Genomic DNA, 22,906 nt, shown 5'->3' on the forward strand with positions numbered 1-22,906 from the left:
AGGCATCTAGGGACCACACCTACATACCTAAGTCCACCAAAATTATTCAAACTAGACATTCCTAAATGATTTACCCTGGGCTGCCTTGCCTCTTTCCTGCGAACACCCCAATAAAAGCCAGGGCCTAAGCACTCCCACCTCCTGACTAGAGCCTAGTGTTGCTCCCATGTGCCTGTGATGCCAGCCGTGTCTGTCACTTCTAGTGGACCTGTGAGTGAATCAAACATTGTTTTCACTGGCATTGACTTTCCTGTGGCATCATTCAGTCACCTTTATAAACTAAGACCTCAGCATAGAATAATGGAATTACTTAAAATAGTTTTACATTTTAAAACTATTTTATTTATTTTCATGATTTCTAATTAAATATATATGTATATATATATTGCCTGCATTAGCATGTAAAAGACTATTATTACTAAATGAATAAACAAATATTTATTTTTTGAATTCCATTTTCTATCACAGTAACTATCAATAGACATGATCACATATCAAGGACCCCACACAAACCAGAGGCTTTTGGCATCCTCAATAATTTTTAAAGGGATAAAGGGACCCCAAAATATTTGAGACTCACTGCTGTCTAGAGGATGAAAGTTTATTTTTACTGTTTCAGCAGAAACATGAAGAAAAAAATAAAGTATTCTACTCTATATGGATGTCAAGAAAACATTGAGAACCCACACATTTTAAAATATCATCTTAGCACAAAGTATTTATGGACATTATGGACATTTCTGAGAGAAAAAAAATAAAAGAAATAGCCATGTCTCATATTCTTTTTAATGGAATGTCAATAAACATTAAAGAAGTTCTCATTCAAGTCCCTTAATGTTCGGAAATGACAGAACAGAAAAACAAGTGAGTCTTAATCCAAAATATGCTACATTGCCTCAAAAGTAGATGAGTCAGTTTATCCTTGGCTTCCTTAAATCCTCATGTTTGCTTACCCATCTCATGGATGAATGAATATTTTGGAAGGTACTTTCTTTATTGAACATGTTATTTCCCCTCTGTGAGCTCTTTTCCTTCAAGAGAACTCTTCTGGAGCAATGAGTCAAGTAATGCATTTGTTGACTTCCCATGTGTCAAAAAATAAGATGCTTCTGGAAGTTTCAAACCAACATTTACTCCAGGTGTGCTCAGTCCAACTGTCTCCTCTTGCCTTCACCACTTGTACCTTTGTAGAAACGTCTGCACTCTTGACTTTCTCTTCAACCCCATTTCCATGGAAATTCACAGTTGGTGCTTTGTGTGCACAATAACACATTTCATCATCTCGCAACTTTTGCAAATGTTTATCTCTTTGGTGAGTAAGCTCTGCACTGCATGACCCACTTGGAGTTGCCTCCTTTTCGTATACCTCTGGGCAGCGTAAGTAAAATATACCCTTTTGAAAATATCCAATGTATTTTCTGCCTTAAAATACAACTCTCATACACTTATTTACATTCTCTTCGCTTCTACCACCAACAAAAAAATTACCTCCTTTGAAGAAAGGTCCCCTTTTAAAGAAGCAGAAAAAGATTTAGTTTTATGGGTTTTTGTTTTATGGCTCGAAACCACAGAAATTTATTCTCTCATATGCTGGAGATCAGAAGCCCAAAAGCAAAGTGTCAGTAAGGCCACATGCCCTCTGAGAGTGCCAGAGGAGAATCCTTTCTTGTCTCTTCTGGTGTCTGATGGTTTCCAGCAAACCTTGGCCTTTTTTGGTTTATAGCTGCTGCCTCCCTCGGATCTCCATCTTCACATGGTCACCTCCCCTCTGTGCGTGTGTGTGTGTCCGTATCTGTGCCTTGTAAGGACATCAGTCATTAAATTTAGGGCCCACCCTAATCCTGGATGACCTCATAACTAATTACATCTGCAACAACCATAGTTCCAAGTAAGGTCACATTCTGTGGTTTTGGGATGGTCTCTTTTAAAGAAACAAAGAGTTGTGGTTTTAGCTTTTGCTTAATCTCTTTACCTTAGTTGCTTGTTACGTGATAATGAATATTCAAAACAAAACAAACGAAACCAGAACCGGGAACAGCAGGCCGCTGCACAGGCTGACCCCATTTCACATTATCAGAGCTGTGCACTGTAATCTAAGTTCTTCAGGAACCCCCAGGATTGGAAATGGGAGCAGCAAACCCACTAATCCCAAGGGTCCAATATGTTACTCCATGCGGTAGGAACGACAGGGGTTATCGAACCTTCCCTCAACAACCGATATCTTACTGTCACCCCCTGAATTCTCTTCTGGAGCCGGGCCTCTACAAGGCGACAGTTTCTACCAATCTGGGTTGTAGATAATTATGAGTACTTTCATAATCATAATTATGATTACTTTTCTTTTTCTTCAACTCAGACAGGGATCATGAAAAAGAAACACCAATTGAATAATCTTTGCTTTGTCTTTCCTCACTCAAACCTTCGGAGGTTAGAGGTAGTTGATTTAATTGAAATTAATTGGGGAAATCTGTGTTGAGACGGCGCAAGTTCTGATGCTGAGCTAGATGCTGGAGGCGAGGGCAGAAGGGGGCCGCAGGGTTTGCTCTGCGATGGGGGGAGGGCAGAAAAGACAAGCACGCAAGTGACTTTTCTTCTACCAGGGAGTGTGAACAGAGGACATGAGTGGGACAAATGAGGTGGTTTTGAACATCGCTCTGACATTTCGCATACACATCAGAGGTAATGACCATCGGAAGGCGCATCTCTCCAAACCTTCCTGGAGTTTCCACTTTACATCAGGCTTGTCTCCAACTTTAGCACCGGCCTGTCTTAAATATCTTTGTTCTTCCCGGCCGCAGGGACTGTCTTCCAAAACCCCCTATCAGGGTCAAGTCAGAGATCCACCATCTGAGCCAAAAGGTCAGACTGTGGCAACCTTGCTGGGGCTCTGGGGACTTCAGCTAGTGGGGAAAGGGGCCATTTCAGGTCTGACCAGCTGGAAAGAGAAAAGGGATGGGGGGGGTGATGGTGGTTGTCATGTAAGGGGTTCCTTTCTGGGACTTGGAATCAGACCTTCAGTCAGCCGGTGATGAGGGCCTTGTTGCTTCCTGTCTCCAACTTGATTCAGGGGCTGCGAAGAGGGGCATAGAAGAGTGACTCCTCCTAAATGAAAGAAGAGCTGCGATGCCTTCCCCTGAACCTCCATCCTCATGTGGGATCATAACCTGGATGACGGCTTTTCCACCCGCTTGTGCCTGACTAGGAAGGGGGGCATCCGAGAGGCAGAAAAGTCCGCGGGCGGTCACAGAAAAGGGCGCTACGTACCTTTCCCTTAAGCCTCGTGAGCAGCTTGCAGCGACCCCGGCATCGAGGGTGGGAGGTAAGCGTACTGACCGGGCCGCAGCTGTTTCCGTTTCTTATTGCCGGGGTGAGCGAGGCAGTGCCCAACGAGGTACTTTACTAAGCAGAATGAGGCAAGTGCAGTCCATGGGAGGGGCTGGGTCCTTTCCAGGAAGGTTGTGATGCTCCGGAGCTAGGAACCTAACCGTGGGGCTGCGGACCAGCAGCTCTCGCTGCTGCAAAAACAACTACGGCCACGGCCACTACCCATTGGGCGATCTGAAATCTTTCTTGAACTTGCCGTCATGTAGGAAAAACATAAAAACCTCAAATGTTTCAAATTACTCTAGGCTGGAAATTCCTGATTTTCCATGTGTTTCCAGTAAGGTTTGATTTTGAGATGATTTCCGGAAAATAAAGGGAAAAAGCAGAACTCGGGTAACTCGTAAAAGCAAGTAATATGCGCATAATTGTGTGAGAAAAGCTAAAACAACATTTCCCAGCTGGGCAGCATAAAACGGACTTGTCGGTTTTCCTTTACCAAGAGCACCTGTGTCTTAAATAACGCACATGTGCGGTACCCACTTGAAGACTTTGACAGTATAAAATTCCCGGGCATAAGAAAATGAAAATGTAGCTTTTCCAAAAATTTTCATTTCTTCTAACATTAGGTTAAGCTGATTCCAAAGCGTATATTATCCATCACCACAGAGAGACTGTCCTGTGATATTTCCTAAGCAGAGAGCAGCCAGAATGTTCTGAGTTTTCTCAGGAATGCAGAAAACGTCCCTGAAAAAATAAAGTCTCCACACTGTAGGTCCCCAGGAAGTCTTCTTGGCAAGGGGGAGTTGCTAAGATCCCCTCTCCTGTTATCTCAGCTTCCATGAGGACTTTCCATCCACCAGCCAGTGCGGCACAGAGGGGAAACTGAGTCAGGGTGAGTGTGTGTGTGAGCACACGCATGCTGGCATCACTTGCGTGTCTGTGTGTGAGGTCACACAGGTGCACTGGCGTGACAAGATGCATGTTAGAGCATCGTGGGACACGGGAGACAGGGAGGTAAAGGGCTGGAGAAGAAGAAAACTGTTCAGGTGGAGTTTCACCCTCCAAAAATTTCGGATTCCTGTCAAAGCCAGCATAGTTAACCCACTTCCTTTCCCTATCCCCCAAGTGTTATCTTTGGCTTTGTTTTGTTCTGTGGTAAGAACATTTAACACGAAATCCACCCTCAGTAGTGTTTGAAGTGTACAATATAGTGCTGTTAACTGCAGGCGTGATGTTGTACAGATCTCTACAACTTATTCTTCTGGCAAAACTCAAACTTTACGCCCATTGAGTAACAGCGCCCCACTTTCCCTGCCCCTGCCCCCTGGCCACCATCTACTCTCTGCTCCTGTGCATTGGACTATTTTATGCTTGATGGCATGGCGAACCTGCAAGATATCAAAGGAGAGAAATAAGCCAGTCACAGAAGAACAAATACTGCATGATTGCATTTAGATGAGGTACCTAAAATAACCAGTGGCTTTGAAGAAAGTCTTCTGAAAGCTAGAATTTGCAAAGCTGAGTGACGCTGAAAGGAGAGGCTGGCCAGGGGTCTCTCGGGCAGCGTGCATGGTCTCCAGTAGCAGTGGGGTGTTCGACTCCCAGCATCCACCATCTGCCACCGAGCAAGATGATGTTAAGGGGGCTCAAAATACTGCAAGGCCCAGGGTAGGGGTCTTGGTGTGAGAAAGAAACACTGTTGCAGAGTTGAGAGACTGCGCTTCTACATGGGGGGGGGGGGGGGTGAGGAGCAGGTGCTTGTTTGAAGGGGACTATTTTACTGTCAGTCTCTGTCTCACTTTTACCGTTAAAATCATAGATGGGGGAGAGGGAGGAAATAGCACTTCGGCAAATGGAAATTTGAGAAAAGACAACTTAAAAGAATGCACAAATCTTGTGGGGTGAAGGAGTGCTGGAAAAACACATCTTGGAGAACCTGCAGGATTTGCTTTCTTCCCTCTATACTTGTATTTTCCAGCTCGTATTCCAGTATCTCTCGGTACAATTGGCTCCACCTCTGAACTGTGAGATTCTTTGAACATTAATCGTGGCTTATTGGACTTTACATGCCTTCTGAGAACCTCACAGAGCACTTTGCAGCAGTCCCTCGACAGATATTTGTTAAACTGGATAGATTTTAAGAGGTGTTGCAGACTGAGCACCAATCAAAGGAGTAAGGCATTTAGGTTTCGGGAGAGCTGGCTGCTCGTGGACTTTTTAACCACAGGCAAGTCACTTTGGTCTCTACTCTCAGTTTCTCACTGGTAAATGGAGGGAGTTGCCTTAAATGACCTCCAAGATAACTTCCAACTGTAACTGTCTGCACTCAGAACTGTCTCTCCCTTTTGGAAACGGTACAATCGCATATCAGGTTTGATCAGACACTTTGTAAATGCAGTGGAAATTCTTTATTAAATATGCACAAGAAAAACTGCTACCCAGAATAATGAAATAGTAAAGTAGCAATTAGTCCACCTAAACATGATTGCTAGTATATTTTATCATTCTAAGGTAAAAAAATTAAATATAAATTGCTTTCATTCAGTGTAAAGTACTTGGACTGACAGGCATGGATTTGTTTTTGGAACATAGCAGTTCATCCTAATCCATCCACTAGGGTAATATTTTTAAAGTATCACCAATGTGCTTCCTAAAGTATCCAAATTCCTTTCACAAAACTAAAAGTTAAATCCAAGGAGAAGTTTTCTGAATATGAAAGAATTCGCTCATTATATTTATAAGCTGTATTAATTCCTATCTTTGTGAATATATGGTTCTAATAAATATTTAGTACTTGATATACACATTTGGAGTGTTACCTGCTTCAATGTATTTTTAAACATTTAAATAATCTGAGTACAGATGTCATTATTAAATTAGGGTTAAGTATAAAATTCAGAGACACGATTCATGTGAGAAATGTAGTGTTTTAGAAAGAAGAGAAAAACTTTCACTAAGAAGAAAATTCAGTCTGGCTGTGCGTGGCTCAGCAGCTGAGCATGGACCTAGGGTCCAGGAGATCGGGGGTTTGAGTCCTGGTCAGGGCACATGCCCGGGTTGTGGGCTCGGTCCCCAGCAGGAGGCAGCCCACCAATGACTCTCATCACTGATGTTTCTCTCTCTCTTCCTATCCCTTCCTCTCTCTAAAAATCAATAAAAACATATTTAAAAAAAAAAAATTCAGTTGGAATTTCTTTACATGCTAAATAAGAATGCAAATAATTGTAATTAATAAATTTAAATCAGTCATCTAAACTGCTTGTCTATGCCCGGCCAGGTGTGGCTCAGCGGTTGAGCATCAACCTAGGATCCAGGAGATCCAGGGAGGTTGGACTCCCGATTGCCAGGTGGATCCCCACTTGGGGGCGTGCAGGCCGCAGCCAATCAATGACTCTCTCATCATTGATGTTTCTCTCTCTCCCTCTCCCTTCCTCTTTGAAATCAATAAAGATATATTTTAAAAAATAAACTGTTTATCAAAATGATCCTTTGAGTAACAATGATGAAATGTTTAAAATAACTGAATCAAAATTGTTTTAGAAGATGGTGTTTATGCCAACTAGTGGACTACTTTCCATTGGAATGGGTAGGAGAGAAACTGCTTCTATAAGTCTAAGGACCGCAGCACTTGAAGGCCATTGGAGGGACAGAGAAGATTCCTGGGTTCTCATTTCTGGGAAAACCACCAGCAGCTTGGGGTCCACTGAGGCCTCCACATCCATGTAAGTTAAACAAACATGAGAAGACAGAAAAATGTGCTAATTATACCGGGTCTATTATTCAAGGGTGTATTCATTAATTTGCTTGCAGGATAATGGGAGAGGGGGGAGTCCCTTCCCTGCAGCAGACCTTCCGACAGTTTTCAGGTAATGGTTACAAAGTCATCAGATGTTCTTTTCTCTAAGAGCTGTTAAGCAGAAGAAGCAAAGCCGGGAAACCAAGGCACAGTGGCAATACCACTCCTGAACTAATAAGCACTAACCTGCATCACCCCGCCCCCCACCCCAAGTTTTTTTCTCCTAAAAGGACTTTCTGAGAATGATAGCAAGTCAGAGCCTAGGGCGATAGTGGTTGTTTTAGGAAAGATAGATACAAATATCAGTATTTATCATATAATTATCATTTAAGCCGAAGGAAAGAAAGTGTGCGCACTTTTTTTCTTTTTTTTTAATTTTATTTTTCAAATGAGCGCAATTCCCTTCAAGAGTTAACTCCTTCCGGCCCAGCCTTCTTAAAGCAAAGCAAAGCAAGTCCCAGTCACCCGGGATTAAGTGACAGATTGTGGGCACTGATGCGAAGCACGCCTGAGAAAGGGGGGAGCCCTGGGCTCGCACACAAAGGCGCGGAGTTCCCAGGCCGCGGGCGGCCCAGCGGGGGGCACCGCCGCGCGCGGGGCGCAGCGACGCGCCAGGAAGCGCCCGCGGCTCTCCCGCTGCCCGGCCCCTCTGCTGGTGGCTGGGAGAACTTAGTCACCCGGAGCCCAGACCCGGCGACTGTCGGAGCGCGCAGACCTGGGAATGGGGAGGGTAGAGAGCCGGTCCCGGGGCGCCTGGGAGGAGGCGAGGGGAGCGCGGGGCGGGGGGGCGCGCGGGAAGCCGACAGTCCTTTGCGGGTGGATACAGTTGCGAGGTTTACGAGGCCGGCGCGCCAGGGCGTGCAAAGGGGGAAAACTTGCGGCAGGAACTTCCTACGGAGGCAAAGCCAAGCAGGAGAGCAGGAGGCAGGGAGAGACTTGAGATGTCTCAGTAACTTTCAAAACACACCAAACACCCTTTCAGGAGATGAGGTAAGCCGAGGTTAGCCAACCCCGATTCGTTGTGAAATAATCAGACAAATCCGGAGCTGCTGTGGCTTTAAATGAGGCCAAGGAACTCTTCTGTTTTTCTTACCCGAATGCTTTTTCTCCCCCGCGTCCGTGTTCCCTCCCCCGTCCCTCCTTCTACCTCGCCGGGTCCCTGCCTCCCTCCCGGTCTCCCTTTCCTCGATCACCCCCCGCGCGCCCTCCCCCTCTGATTAGGCGCGGGCCGGGAAGGGTGGGAGTGGTGGGGGAAGCTCTCCCTTTAAGAGGCAGCTTGCAGTGACGAATTGTTGAAATTGCCATTGCAGGATGGCATGCCGCTATAAATTCATTGTTCCACCTCCTCGCATCTTCACAGCGCTCGCGCTGCGCTCCGCGCTCTCAGCGGCCGACTGGGGATGACGACCGGCGGGAGACGCTGCACCCGAGGGGACCCGGACGCGCCGCTCCACTGACTCGCCGCAGGCCGCCCCTGGCATTTTTGTTTTCATTTTTATGGCTTTTTTCTCTCTCTTGCTTCCCTTCCTCCTGGTTATATTAGCGTAAAGGAAACCCACGACATAAGAAAGTGGGCTCCGGAGCTTGGGAGCCCCGCGGCCGGCGGGTCCCGGGCGGCGCGGGGGCGGGAGGCAGCGCGCACCAGTTGCCCGCCTGGCGCACCGCACCGCACCGCACCTTCTTTACTTTTTCTCGGTGCGGCGATAGTGGGCTGTATTTGGGGGAGGATTTGGGTCCCCCCCCACCACCACCACCATTTTTCTCGTATTTGCTGAATCTCCACAATCTTGGCTTTTCTCTTTTTTAAATTCTTTCCTCTGGCCGGAGCACGAATCCAAACATTTTCCAAACCAACAAAGAAAAGTTCGCACGCTGGCACCGCGGTCCGGGCGGGCTGGCGCTGCGGCCGGGTCCCCCCTCCCTACGACACTTGACTCAACTTGCAAGCAAGTGTGTGTGTGCCCCCCACCTCCCGTGCGGTAACTTCCACAGCGAGTGACAAATTCCCACACGGTGCCCGCCGCGCAGCCCCTCCCCGCGGGCCGCGCACTATGCTGCTCGGGTGGGCGTCCCTGCTGCTGTGCGCGCTCCGCCTGCCCGCGCTCGCGGCCGGCCCCGCCGCCGCACCTGCCCAGGATAAAGCCGGGCGGCCTCGGGCTGCCGCAGCGGCCGCCCAGCCCGGCGGGCGGCGGGGGGAGGAGGCGCGGGAGCGGGCCGAGCCTCCGGGCCACCCGCACCCCCTGGCGCCGCAGCGCGGGAGCGGCGGGCTCGTGCAGAACATCGACCAGATCTACTCCGGCGGCGGCAAGGTGGGCTACCTCGTCTACGCGGGCGGCAGGAGGTTCCTGCTGGACCTGGAGCGGGATGGTGCGGTGGGCGCCTCTGGCTTTGCGCCCGCAGGAGGAGGGCCGAGCGCGCCCGCGCGCCACCGGGGCCACTGCTTCTACCGGGGCACCGTGGACGGCAGCCCCCGATCCCTGGCTGTGTTCGACCTCTGCGGGGGTCTGGACGGCTACTTCGCCGTCAGGCACGCGCGTTACACCCTGAAGCCGCTGCTGCGCGCGCCCTGGGCGGAGGCGGAGGCCGGGCGCGTGTACGGGGACGGGTCGGCGCGGATCCTGCACGCCTACACCCGCGAGGGCTTCAGCTTCGAGGCCCTGCCGCCGCGCGCGAGCTGCGAGACCCCCGCGTCCCCGCCGGGGACCCGCGAGCGCCCCTCGCGGCACAGCGGCCCCGACCGACGCTGGACGCCGGCTCCGCGCATCCTGGACCCGTCGCCTCCCTCCTCCGACGGGGACCAGGGACCACAGACCTGGTGGCGGCGGCGGCGCCGCTCCATCTCGCGGGCCCGCCAGGTGGAGCTGCTGCTGGTGGCCGACGCGTCCATGGCGCGGATGTACGGCCGGGGCCTGCAGCACTACTTGCTGACCCTGGCCTCCATCGCCAACCGGCTGTACAGCCACGCCAGCATCGAGAACCACATCCGCCTGGCCGTGGTGAAGGTGGTGGTGCTGGGCGACAAGGACAAGAGCCTGGAGGTGAGCAAGAACGCGGCCACCACGCTCAAGAACTTCTGCAAGTGGCAGCACCAGCACAACCAGCTGGGGGACGACCACGAGGAGCACTACGATGCGGCCATCCTGTTTACGCGCGAGGTAGGTGCCGCCCGGGCGGGAGGCTCAGACGCCGGACGCGCGGAGGGGGGGCAGCGGGGCAGCCGTACCCACGGCCCGGCGTCTCCCGCAGCCGCCTGCCACTCTGGAGACGCTTTACTGCCGCTTGCAGGATGCCCAGCCGGCCTCCAGCTCTGCTCCTGTGTCCAGGGTAACCCCAGCTGCAACCCCCGCCTTCCAGAACCAGAGCTGCTGAGACAGTCAGTCCGTCCACCCCGCAGGATGTCTCCTCTAGTCCGAGATACGGTGTCATAGATGCATAGACATGAAAGAAGGGACTGGAATGCTTGGGGAAATGAAGATAGCCAAGTGGGAAAGGGGGAAGGCAGCTTTGTCTTTGAAATCAGGGATCTTCTACTTTCCAGTGGGCTCAAAAGGAGAGCTTGGTCCAACTTAAGGGAATGGGCTCGATGGCCCATCCATTGTAGGCACTTTTCTCCATGACCTTCCTTTGCACTGTCCGCACATTCTTACCTAAACCTCTCCCACACCAAGCTGAGGGACGGGTTTCCAAGGGAAGGGCTCTTTTTACAATCTGGCTCCCTAATGAAGTGCTTTCATGCCCCCCGTTGGAATCTCATCCCTGGGAAGGAGGGAACGCAGGAGCATGTGGAGGACAGAGGAACCCAGCCTTGTGAGGGGCCTCGGCACCTCCTTTGCCACAGCACTGCCTTCTGCAGAAGGGTCACATCCCGCTTAGGTGTTTGGGTTTGGGATGTGTTTCTGCAGCCCCAGTGTGGAAAGATGTGGGCCAAGAGTCAAGACGTGGGGAAGGATGTTTTCTCAGGGTTTCCTCTTTTAAGGAAGGTGGTTACAGGAGGGGAAAGAAATTGATCTTTATAGGCCCAGAGGTTCTGGGAAGAACACAGTCTCTGTCCGCACAGTCATGAGACCACCATGTCAGCGTGACATTCAGACGCAAAGTCTGGGCTGGTTTGGAGCCTGGCTTGCTCAGAGCCCTGAGCCTCAGTTTTCCCAGCTCGACTCTAATTGGCAGTTTTAAGTTACGCCTCTCAGAGGCCTGGTAACAATGGACTTTTAAAGCTCATTCTTTAAGTGCTTGAGATCCACCCAGGATAGATGAAGGATTAGAAACTTGGAAATAGGATGCAAAGCGATGAGACAAAATGGAGCAAACAGAGCTAGGACGGGGCATTCAATGGTGGTTTAGAATCACAGAGCTGCACTAGCGAATTCTTTTTATACTAAAGCACCCCTGGTATGAAGGAAAAGTGTTGATAAATTTGGAGTGGAGAAACACTTGTGGTTTATGGGGTAGACATAAATGTAAACCACATGTAAACAAAGACAGCAGAGGGCAGCAGTTTCGGGAGAGCCGGGCAGGACACAGTGCCATGCACCATGGAAAATCTTCCTCCTCATGAGCCCATCTCCTGGAAACCGCCCTTTCATTTCTCCGTACAACATTAACCTTTGAAACGGAAGAACATTCGTTGCGTAGCCTTCAGTGTGAAGTTCTCCTGTAAAACGATTTCTTTCTCCCTTGGTTTCCAAGTTCTTTTTATTTTTTTGTGAGCAACTTTCCATGTCTGGATTTCTTGCTTTGCTACATCACAAGAGGCTGCCAAGAGGGAGGCTCCGGAGAGTTTATGGAAGGAAGTTCTATAAAGACAGAGGAAAAAATACTTTTGTAGGCAAACTGCTCCAAAGAGTAGGTCATTTTAATGCTTCGCTTTCATTTTTGAATGCAAATGCACATTCCATAATTTTTTAAATAAATAAAAATTAATAGAAGACTAGTACTTCTTACCTCCTGCCCCACAATTTTCCTAATTGCTTCCCTGTGAAACGGAAAACTAGTCAGTGATTCTAAATGATGTCTGTTGCTTCTCCTGGATTTGTTTTTAGTTTGGATAGCTAACATTTCCTATTTTCCAAGCTCTGAAACCTATCAGTGTATTTTAAATAGATAAATGCAAGGGAGAAATGAATTAACAGTCTATCTTCATGTTAATAAGTATTATAATAACATTTATTTCTCAAACTAGTCTACACATGGAAAGTATTTTGCACAGGCCCTCCCTGGTCCCCTCGCCAAGCAGAAACACACCTTTAGTAAGGCAGTTGTCATTTAGATTGTGGCTGGCCTTCTGGTATATACATCAAACTTGATGAGAACCAAATATTTGAAAAGCATGTGTGTTATGAATACATGCACCTAATTTAAAAGAGTGCTATTAATTAAAGGGGCTGAGAGAAATACTCTAAGACCCTTATGCAGCATCCACTTGAGAGTACTTAAAAATGTAAAGTTAATCTCCACCTAATACTTCAGAATGTGGAAAACACATTCTGGGCTAGAGGAGAAATGATCTGAGCTCTTCTATCCCATGGAAATCAGATATCTTAAGACCTAAAGAAAAGTGTTCACAGCTATTTTTTTTTTCAATGAGAAATACCGAGTTGGCACCAGGATCCTACTTTTACAACTCTGTTTTGATGTCAGAAATCCGTTGCTTAGCAGCCAGACGCCAAGCCATGAAATTCATGTTTTGATGGGCGCTGAGCTCTGTTCAAATTTTGTGTCCAGATGTCCTCTGCTAAATTACTTGTTTTTCAGGCATGAAGAAACTGTGAGGATATGCTTTCCACCCCTGTTTACTAGCCGAGGCCACCTTGAGCGTTGTGTCTGGGAGTCAGCAGAGTAGTGCAAGTAATTCATTTATCAAACTAACACGCTTCATTGTCAGGACTGTCCTCCAGCACTCAGTGCTGTTCTAATTAGAGGAACGTTAGTACCAGTCAGTTTTCTGGCATAAGAGCCATTTTTCATTCTGGAATGGCACTTATGCTGGAATTCACACCACTTTTGCCTTCACGCAGCAGAAATCCAATCTCCCCAGGATTTAATTGGACTTTCCAGAACCCTTCCTTATTCCCACCTTCTTCTTTTATTTTAAAGTAGTTTCTTTAAAGTCAAACTCTTAAACCCATTTTGGAGACCGTGCACTCTTCTTTAGAAGCAAAGGCCCTACCTGCTTGATACCTAAATTGGCGTTTTCTAACATCCTCTAACTGGTACAGCACCAGTGAAAGCTTCACTCACTCATGGATGGAAGGCATTGGATCGAAACTGAACCAGCTCGAGACTATGCAATATAGAAGGTTCGTGCACTTCATTCTTAATTATCGGTGTGCCAGTAATTGTCTCTCAGCTAAAACCTCTCTTTATGTTGTGCTTTCTAATGCTCTGATAGGGACTCCACAGATAGCATTTCTCCTTTCCCATCTGGCTTCTTGTTAGGTTCAGACAATAGTGGGCCCTAGAGGGAGACCGGGAGCTTGGAGGAGGCAGAAGGATATGATTTTTCTTATGTGCTTGCTGACTGGATTGACAAAATCAATCTCATATTTGAGTTCAAATCCCATTTCAAGCCAAAAGTTAACCCTTAACTAGGATTTATAGCCTATAGGTCAACCCCAATCAATAAAAGATGAAAGAACTCAGAAATGGGAAGACTGGAGCAGATTAACAGCTCTAGTTGACATTTGAAAAATGATTGATGAATTGAAAGTTGCTAAGAGAGTCGATCTTAAAAGTTCTCACACACAAAAAAATTGTAGCTATGTGTGGTGATGGATGTTAACTAGACTCGCTGTGGTGATCATTTCACGATATGTATATATATTGAATCATGATGTTGTACACCTGAAACTGATACGATGTTACGTCAATTATATAACAAAACAAAAATTGTGAAGAATATTCTGAAAAATCTAAAATCTGTTAGAGATAATATAGCACAGTACACAGAACCAACTTCATTATTGTCTTTCTCATGCAGTACATGCCAATAATGCAAGATGGAAAACGCTGGTTCCTTCCCACCAGGGCTTATCGCCAGGGGAGAGGAAGCAGATCCATGCATAAGTCACTCTAATGTTAGGAAGACTCTGATAAATGCTACAACTGAGCTAAAATCAAAGTCTGCCAAAGGGGAGGGGCGGGATCAATCAGTTCTGCCTATGGATCTTTATACAGACTTCATCGCACAGGTAGAATTGCATTGACCCTTGAAGGATGATTAGATTTTATTTGGAATGAGCCGGCTTTCAACGAGCATTTTTTACATACTATCCATAACCACTAACGAGTTTACAATTAATCTTTTCAACAACCTGCAACCATAGTATCATGGCTGTAATTTGAGAGAAAGAGAGAACTCTAGTATCTCTTCCTTTAGGACACTAATCCACTAGTGAATCAGGGCCTCACCCTTATGATCTCATTTATCCTTAATTCTTAATTACCTGCTTATGGGACCTATCTCCAAATACAGTTACACTGGGGATTTAAGGCTTCAACATAAAAACTTGGGCGGGGGGACCCAAGTCAGTTTATAGCACTCTGCTAAAGAGTTCAAATTACAAATTAAATTCTAGGATTATCTATGGAAGGAAACAGCAGTGACCAGAGGTATGTTCTGGAATAAGCCCTCTGGCCTATGGTAGTCATGTGGATCCAGGAGTTTTCAAGAGGAGATTGGAGGCGGTCTAAGTGAAAGTAGTGACACTAGAAATAGAGAAGTGGAGCTCAAGTCAAGAAATGTTAAAGTAAGGTGGATGTGAGTTAATTCATCCTTTCTGGCAGAAGGAATATGGAGTCTTAGGTTTAGGGCCAAAATATTGATGAGAAACACAGGAAATAATGGACAAGATGGGTCATGAAGGTGCGTAGAGGCTGACAGGAAGCTTGGGTTGCATCGTGCAAGGTTGAATGGCAGGCAATGTTGTGTCTTTTAAATGTCAGAAGAATGGAGGAATCGTATAAGATCTGGCGTCTATTGTATACATGTGCCACAACCTTTTTATACACTCATCTGTTGATGGGCATTTGGGTTGCTTCCATATCTTGACTATTGTAAATAGTGCTGCAGTGAACCTAGGGGTGCATATATTCTTTTCAATTAGTGTTTTGGAAATCTCAGAGGGAACACTGTGTAATGTATATGATTGTCTAACCAATATGCTGTATGTGCACCTGAAACTCATACAAAATACTATTGAATGTAAATTGTAATTGAAAAATAAAATAAGTGTTAAAAAAAGATCTGGGGTCTAAGAAGGTCACCTGTCGCAGCACATAGGTAGGCAAGTCACAGGAGGCAAGGGGACCAGCCTGGGGTGGTAGGCGAGTCAGGAAGGAGTAATGGAGTGACTGAGAAAGAGAGCACAGCTACAGGAGACTTTCGGCGGATGGGTCAGTGACTTACAGTGGCCTAGCAGATGTGACGCGTGAGAGAGAGAGAGAGGCAAGTTAATGAGACCACGAGCTCTCTTACCCAGCACCTCCACATTCTTGTTTTCTGGAACATCTTTCTCAGTGCATTTTGTATATTTAGTGTGCCTCTAAATTATTGAGTTATACCAAACACACCAGAAAGATACAGGCTATGCTGTATTATTTGTTGCAAACAAGTAGTTTGCTTGACCTAGCACAGTTTATGAATGTAAAAGTTAAGAGTAATGTCGAGAATAACATATGTGATGATCTAACTGCCATAGAAAAATAGGCTCAGGAGTTGAAGTATTTAGACATAGGTTGAATTTCAGCTTCACTAGTCTCTAGCTTCCCACTTTGAACATGTGTTGCCCCTGAGCTTTAATTTCTCCATCTATAAATTAGAGTGCTTTCATTTAATATCAACAGTGTATATCTGGACAGCCACAGAGATCACCTGGTCTAAATTCTTTATGTTAATGATGATGGAACTTTGTCTCAAAGCATATAAATGACTTTCGTGATGATTCTTACTAAGAGTTAGAATTAAAAAGCAATTGCTCTTCCATTTGTTATCTCTAATTAGCTTCCATTCCTGTTTTCCAAAATGGCTCTTCCAAGCATCTGCTCCCCTCAATTCCCAACTTTCTCCATCCCTTCTTCCCCTTCTTCTTACTGTACACTTATCAAAGAAAATGTCCTGTCTTGGAACCCTGGGCCCAGACTATGTCTCAATTTTCCCAATTGCCCTGCACCTAACAAATCCTGTCTACTCCATCCCCAACCAACTTTCTGTCACTTCCAAAACAGACCCTGCCATTCACCATCTCCTGATGGATTCACCAGTCTTTCCTTGTTAGAGTGTCTTTCCTCTAAGACTGTCAGACTTCTATTTATCTCCCAAGATCAATTATCTCCTTCCAGCACCTTTATTGATCCCCCCAAAGAAAGCTCATCAAGTCCTCTGCACTCCCTCAACAATCTATTCATAACAGCATGTGGCAATCTGCTCCCTTCATGGCACATCTGTTTTGCTCACTAGATCCTTATGCTTCTTAAGGGTCAGGATCAGCTCTTATTTTATTGTGTACCACAGTGTCAGTACTTAGCCCGGTGTCTGGCAGACTGGGCACAGCATAAATGTTCGAAGAATAAATGCACTTGGATCTCTTGGCCCCTAATCCAGCTGGGCTCTGTGTGTGGTATTACTTAGTTGTATCAGAAGCATGGGTAAGAGCTTGTATGACATGGATTATTGTAATGGTTGGGCTAACAGACCCAATTAGTGTAGTCTCTACTGAGATCCAAATCAAGGCCTTTATTATTGGGGTGGCCAGAGAGCTAAATGACACTTCAAGAATCAGATCCACAGGGATTGGGGAATATGGTGTACAAATGTATGTTTGTGTAATACTATGACTAAAATATGTTCCACATCAGACTAATTCTTCTGTCACTAATCCCTCTTCATAGGAACTGGGTAGATATCTGAGGCTAGTTAAACCCTCTCCTGTGCTCTTCCCTTGAGCTCCACACTTGCCCTTACCAGGTGGTGATATCTAGAGAAACAGAAGTTGCTGTTATTTAACTCTAGATTCTCCTGTACTAGGTACTCTTCCTTCATGTTGGCTCCTGTTGCTGCAGTTGTGATGATATGTGCTCTTATCGGCATGTTTCCTTTTAGCGTCTTTCCTTTAGCACATTTATGATGCAGGAGAGACCAATTTCCTGGGCAAGGCTAGAAGTCCTACAACCCCTGTTATTTGTCCCACTTTGCATGTTCACATCTGCTCGGTTCATTTTTCCCACCCAGTACCAACAACCAGGATTCTCCAAGTTGTACTATCTTCTCAGCATCTGCTTCTCAAGGTCGTACACTTTGCTGGCCCAGCTCCAACTGCAAGAATAGGTCTGGGGTACTATTAGTTCTTCTAAATTCCATGATAAGTCACAGATACTGCCAAAGTCATAATGGCCAAACCATTCTAAATGGCCAAATCTAGTGAATGGTCACCATGCCAATGACCTCCCTCTCAAGTTTTCGTTGGTCTTGTTGACCATTTTAGCTCTATTTTTGAGTAAGATATAGTGTCCCAGTCTTGCCTCCTCACCAACACGACACCACAAGCCCACTGGTTAAATCTCTGCATACTCCTACAACCCTCCCTTTTTACTTAATCTCCCATTGCAGTATTGTCTGTCTGCACCATGGTGATAAGATATTGATCCTGCATGAAAAGAACCATCCTTAACATGACGGAGATATAACTTACCTCTAGATCTACTCTAACCGAATAGAAAAACTCTCGTTAGGACTTTTAATTAATTTACCTCTTATGTGAATACTGTATGTGACTCACATTTCTTCAGTTTCCCCTGCCCCCAGATCCAAACAGATGGATGGATGGATGGATGATAGATGATAGATAGATAGATGATAGATGATAGATAGATAGATAGATAGATAGATAGATAGATAGATGATAGATAGATAGATGATAGATAGATGATATAGATAGATGATAGATAGATGATGATAGATAGATAGATGATAGATAGATAGATAGATAGATAGATAGATAGATAGATAGATAGATAGATAGATGATAGATAGATAGATAGATAGATGATAGATAGATAGATAGATAGATAGATAGATAGATAGATAGATAGATAGATAGATGCTATTGCCCATTAGCATTCTTTTGCCAACTGCGAATAATCATACAGATTCCTATAAATTTCAAATAAGGTTCTCACCTGTAAATATTGTTATAAATCATCACAAAAAATAGACATGGCTGCGATGTGCTATATTCTTAATAATTTGATGCACAAGTTGAGTTTTAATACATTGAAATGAACATTGTGTCACAAAGAAATACAGGCATTCATTGTGAATCTTGAGGATGAAACCATAACTGGGCTGCCAAGGTTTGAAACTGTGTGAATTAAATGGAAAGACTGCCAGTTTACATAATTACAGTTACAGAAATATGGAGAGTGTGACTATGTAGTCAAGGGGTTTAATCACTGTGTTTAAAAAAAAATAGTTGCTTCTGTTCATAATTTTGTCACATGCACACATTTCCATGGCAAAGGGCCAAATGCATTTAAGCAATTCAAGGAGGACAAGAAGGGTTGATGGCCTCTAATGAGCAACTGATCACCAGTAAACACAGAGATATTAAAACCCAGATTAAACTTTGTTCAGAACGGGAGGGCCATTTCCATTTGCTGCAGCTCTTCAAGCTTATTAATGAAGTAAGGAGCAAGAAGGGGAAACAATTCTGATTTTATCATTCTATTTGAAGATAGTGAGCCCCAAGTTGTGAAGAATAACATAAATCTTGGTTGAAAAAAGTATGTGTGTGCAGAAATAAACTTAGAGTGTCAAGCAATTCACTTAAACCATGACCTGGGTCTTTGGTCTTAAAGCTACTGAAATGATTGGGGGGGAATGGATTAAGAAATGTATTGTACTATATTATTATCTCAAAGACTGATTATTATGCAGAAGTGTGTTCCAATTTCAATTTTAAAGACTACTAATTTGTTCTCAACAGCTGTAATTTGAGATCCCACAGGATGACATATAAGGATACACAGGAAACTTTGGTAGGCTATTGTTGGTTTGGTGACTTGACTCACCAAGGCTACTTGGCTGAGATTTCCACTGTCTGAAACTATAATAAGATGGCAGCCACAGTGTAATTCATCACAGCTGGGATCTCATAATACACGGAGCCCAGTAAGGACCTGAAAATATACTAGAGAGATCATAGGATATATCTTCTAAATATGTTTCACCTTGGTTGGAATTTTATGCAGCAAAATAGAGAAGAGTTAGAAGAGCATTTGACAATGAGGAGGTGGCATTAGTTATGTAGTAATAACATCCTGTGCTGGCTTCCTGACGCCCCCTCAGGCCTCACTAGCACACAGCATGCTGAAGGTGTGTGAGGTCTACATCGCATCTGCCTGTGTATTATAATTCACCGAACTTAAGCGAATGTCTGTTGAGCTCCTATCATAGCCAGACGTGGTAGTGGGCATACAAAGATGATAGCTGTAATAGAAACAGCACATGTTATTTCAACTAGTCAATTGTCATCTTTATAGTAATTAATTTTTAAAATCTTTTCATTCTAGTTCTTTACCTATGGCTTACTAAGATACTATCTTGCTTTTTTGGATATAAATGTACACACTGTCAGTGAATTTTTATTGAAAACAGTAGTCAAGAACAAAAAATTCTGATGCCTATTAATACTCAAATAGCATTTAAGGGAAAGTTTATCTGTCACGTAAAAAATTTGGGCTTATATTTTCTCTTTATACTTCTCAATTTTAAATTGCCTTGTTGTCGCTTTTATCTAAATCTATAATTTGTAACTATTTGTGGGGTATGATCATGTTCCCCCTTGAGAATCTCTTACAATACAACTTCTCACCAGAAAAATGCATACGCTCATTTATATAAACACAATAAGTGACATGTATTTTCTGAGGATTGATCAGGTTGAGAAATGCTACATTAAATTCTGTGAATCAGAATGCAGACATTTATGAAGACAAGACCTGTGAAACTACAACTCATTTTGGAAACTAAGAGATGATCTTTCAAGGAATTATGCTTTAGATTAAAATTTTGTTTCCTATCTAAATTACTGATAAATTGATATTCTGCCATAAATATGTGGTGGCAGTTTGCCCCTGTGATGGAAAATCAATCATTAGCCAGGCCTCTGATAAAGTTAGCATGCATTCAGGTCAGAATGGTAAGGCTCCCCTAAGCATGACCATGCGTGAAAATGACCCGTGATGTGCGTGTCTGCATACATGGGGTGCAGCTCTTCTAAGGCTCTGGCTGCTTTTATAACAGACAGTCCTCCGACATCTTTTTAAACGTAATTGAGTCCCCTCATCTTTCCCTGCCTCTGGGGCTCAGAGGCTCTTCAAAGAGTTGATGCCGTTGGTTTGGCCTTGGAACATTTCCAGAGCTGAACAGGTGATGCCATAAACATCCCCCAGCGCTGCCTTTTGCAGTGAGCAAGTGGTTCCCCAAGGTGGACCCTTCTGGATGTAAACTGATTTTAATGATTTCTTTCTTTCTCCTGGGAAGGATTTGTGTGGGCATCATTCATGCGACACCCTGGGAATGGCAGACGTTGGGACCATATGTTCCCCGGAGCGCAGCTGCGCTGTGATTGAAGACGATGGCCTCCACGCAGCCTTCACTGTGGCTCACGAAATTGGTATGCAGTGCTTTTCTCTTCCCTCGCCAAATCAAACACTTGTAACAGCTGCAACAGGAACCAAAATACTTGGCAATGAATTCCAGATTTCTCCTGGTTCAGATGCACCCGTGGGGATTCAATTTGTTTAAACTTGCACTTCTAGGGTTAACTAGTAAGGCAGAGGGAAGGCAGAGTCAGGCACACGGTAGATGTTTCCTGTCTGACAGTGTTGTTTAAAATCATAAGAGAAATTTGCTACCACTACTGTCTTTTAAGCATCCTCAAATGACTCTTAGAGGCAATTTGTCACAGTTGACTATGGAATGCAGAGATGTTCCTCTTAGGAGTTACTCAAGGCTCTATTGACTCATCCAGGGCTAAGCGGTTTGCACACAAATTTATCATGTTTTCTTCCATTGTGACTGACTGATAATAATAGTCTGGGCCTGTCAAAGGTAATCAATAGCTATGGTAAACATGCCTGTCTTGTTTTCAATAGCAAAGCCAAGCTCAACAGTCAACAGGGTGTGTTTTAAAATGTCACTTAACTGTTGTGTTTGTCATAAGAAACACATGTAAATCCTAGAACTAGAAGTTTAGGACCAACTGTAAAATATCCCAGCAGTTAGAAATATGTGTTTCCTAACAATGGCCTGGGCTACTAGGTATATGAGAGGTTAGTTTAGAATTTACGATTAGATGTTAGAATTAGACACCTCTGGACTCAGTTCTTGCTGAAGTACTTTCTACCTGCGCCACATTGGTCTTAATATTTAAACTCTCTAAGCTTCAGCTTTTATATCTGGGATATAGGAATAATAGCACCTATTCATGGAGTTATTTTCAGGACCAAATTGGGTAGATTGTAGATGCCATCTGTTACTGATATCCACGTAGACATCTGTTTTGCTTTTTAGTTAAGTAGTTCATTTACATTTTTAAATAGCTGGATCACCTTTTAGCATCACCTTTTGGAACGGCAAAGTATGGCTTGATAATTATTGTAATTTTTGGTGTATTTTATTAAACAGATTTATTTTTTTAAGCTTTAAAACCCTAAGTTTGAAACAGAAATAAAAACTTTTCTTCCACATTCCTAGTAGACAGAGAGTGTTCCACAAGGTGTTGATTTCTAGCTGCTTTGGGAAGTTAAAATATCTTCCAATCAGAGGTATAATTGCATAAGTACAGAGATCATTACTTAAATTTCAATTCTTATGTATTAATTATGACTTTAATTTTCTTAACTGACACTCTTCTTATCATCTAAGCAAAAAAAGAAACAAACCTAAAAGATTTGTTACATAACTAACCATTCAGAGGCCCCACTGATAATAACATTTTATGAATCGAGCATCTTTATAGACATTTTTTAAATGTCCTTATTGATTACAGAGAGAGGAAGGGAGAGGGAGAGAGAGAGATAGAAACATCAATGATGAGAGAGCCACTGATCCACTGCCTCTTGCACACCCCCTGCTGGGGATCCAGCACTGACAGGGAAGGGAACCTCGATCTCCTGGATCATAGGTCGATGCTCAACCGCTAAGCCATGCCGGCAGGGCATGAATTGAGCATCTTTTGATTAAGGAGCCAAAGATCTGAGATGAAATACCAGCTCTGTCTTCTATTCTGTGTTTTATGTCCGGCCAGTCTTTACACAGCCTGAGAATCCATGGCTCTCTGATGTGCTGGGCTAAAAGAGCTGAAAGGATTTTTAAGACCCATATGCCATTTGCGCTTCAGGGATGGGCTTATGTCTTCACCTATCACTCACTCATGCCTATTAAAGTAACTGATTAAACCTATAGCCTCACCCTGGCCAGGTGGCTCAGTTGGTCTGTGACCAAAAGGTTGAGGGTTCAATCCCCAGTCGGGACACACCCAGGAGGCAACCGATCAATGTTCTCTCTCATATAGATGTTTCTCTCTCTCTCTCTCCCTCTCTCTTTCCTTCCTTCCCTCCCTCCCGTCCTCTCTCCAAAATCAATGAAAATATCTCCTCGGGTGAGGATTGAAAAATACCCACAAAACTACAGCCTCATATAGATCCTTCCTCAATATTTATTACATGTCTCTGTGCTCATGAGTGAGTAAGCGGGAGAGACGTGAGAGCTGCCCAAGAACTGGC

General features: G+C 44.7%; 1 protein-coding gene across 4 annotated transcripts in view; it reads left to right on the forward strand.

The window, feature by feature from the left end:
• Positions 1-7,619: 7,619 nt before the first annotated feature.
• ADAMTS5 (ADAM metallopeptidase with thrombospondin type 1 motif 5) overlaps positions 7,620-22,906 on the forward strand; it is a 40,093-nt gene continuing 24,806 nt past the window's right edge. The window contains exons 1-3 of one of the 4 annotated variants that reach the window (XM_081137716.1): positions 7,620-8,120; positions 8,431-10,275; positions 20,661-20,793. In XM_081137716.1, the coding sequence (XP_080993842.1) occupies positions 9,172-10,275; positions 20,661-20,793 (1,237 nt within the window). In that variant the 5' untranslated portion in view covers positions 7,620-8,120; positions 8,431-9,171. Of the gene's footprint in view, positions 10,276-20,660; positions 20,794-22,906 lie in introns of all 4 variants that reach the window. The other 3 variants (XM_081137715.1, XM_081137717.1, XM_081137714.1) reach the window with 3 other exon arrangements.

Source organism: Miniopterus schreibersii (genome assembly GCF_964146895.1).
Source record: "Miniopterus schreibersii genome assembly, chromosome: 5".
NCBI lineage: Eukaryota > Metazoa > Chordata > Mammalia > Chiroptera > Miniopteridae > Miniopterus > Miniopterus schreibersii.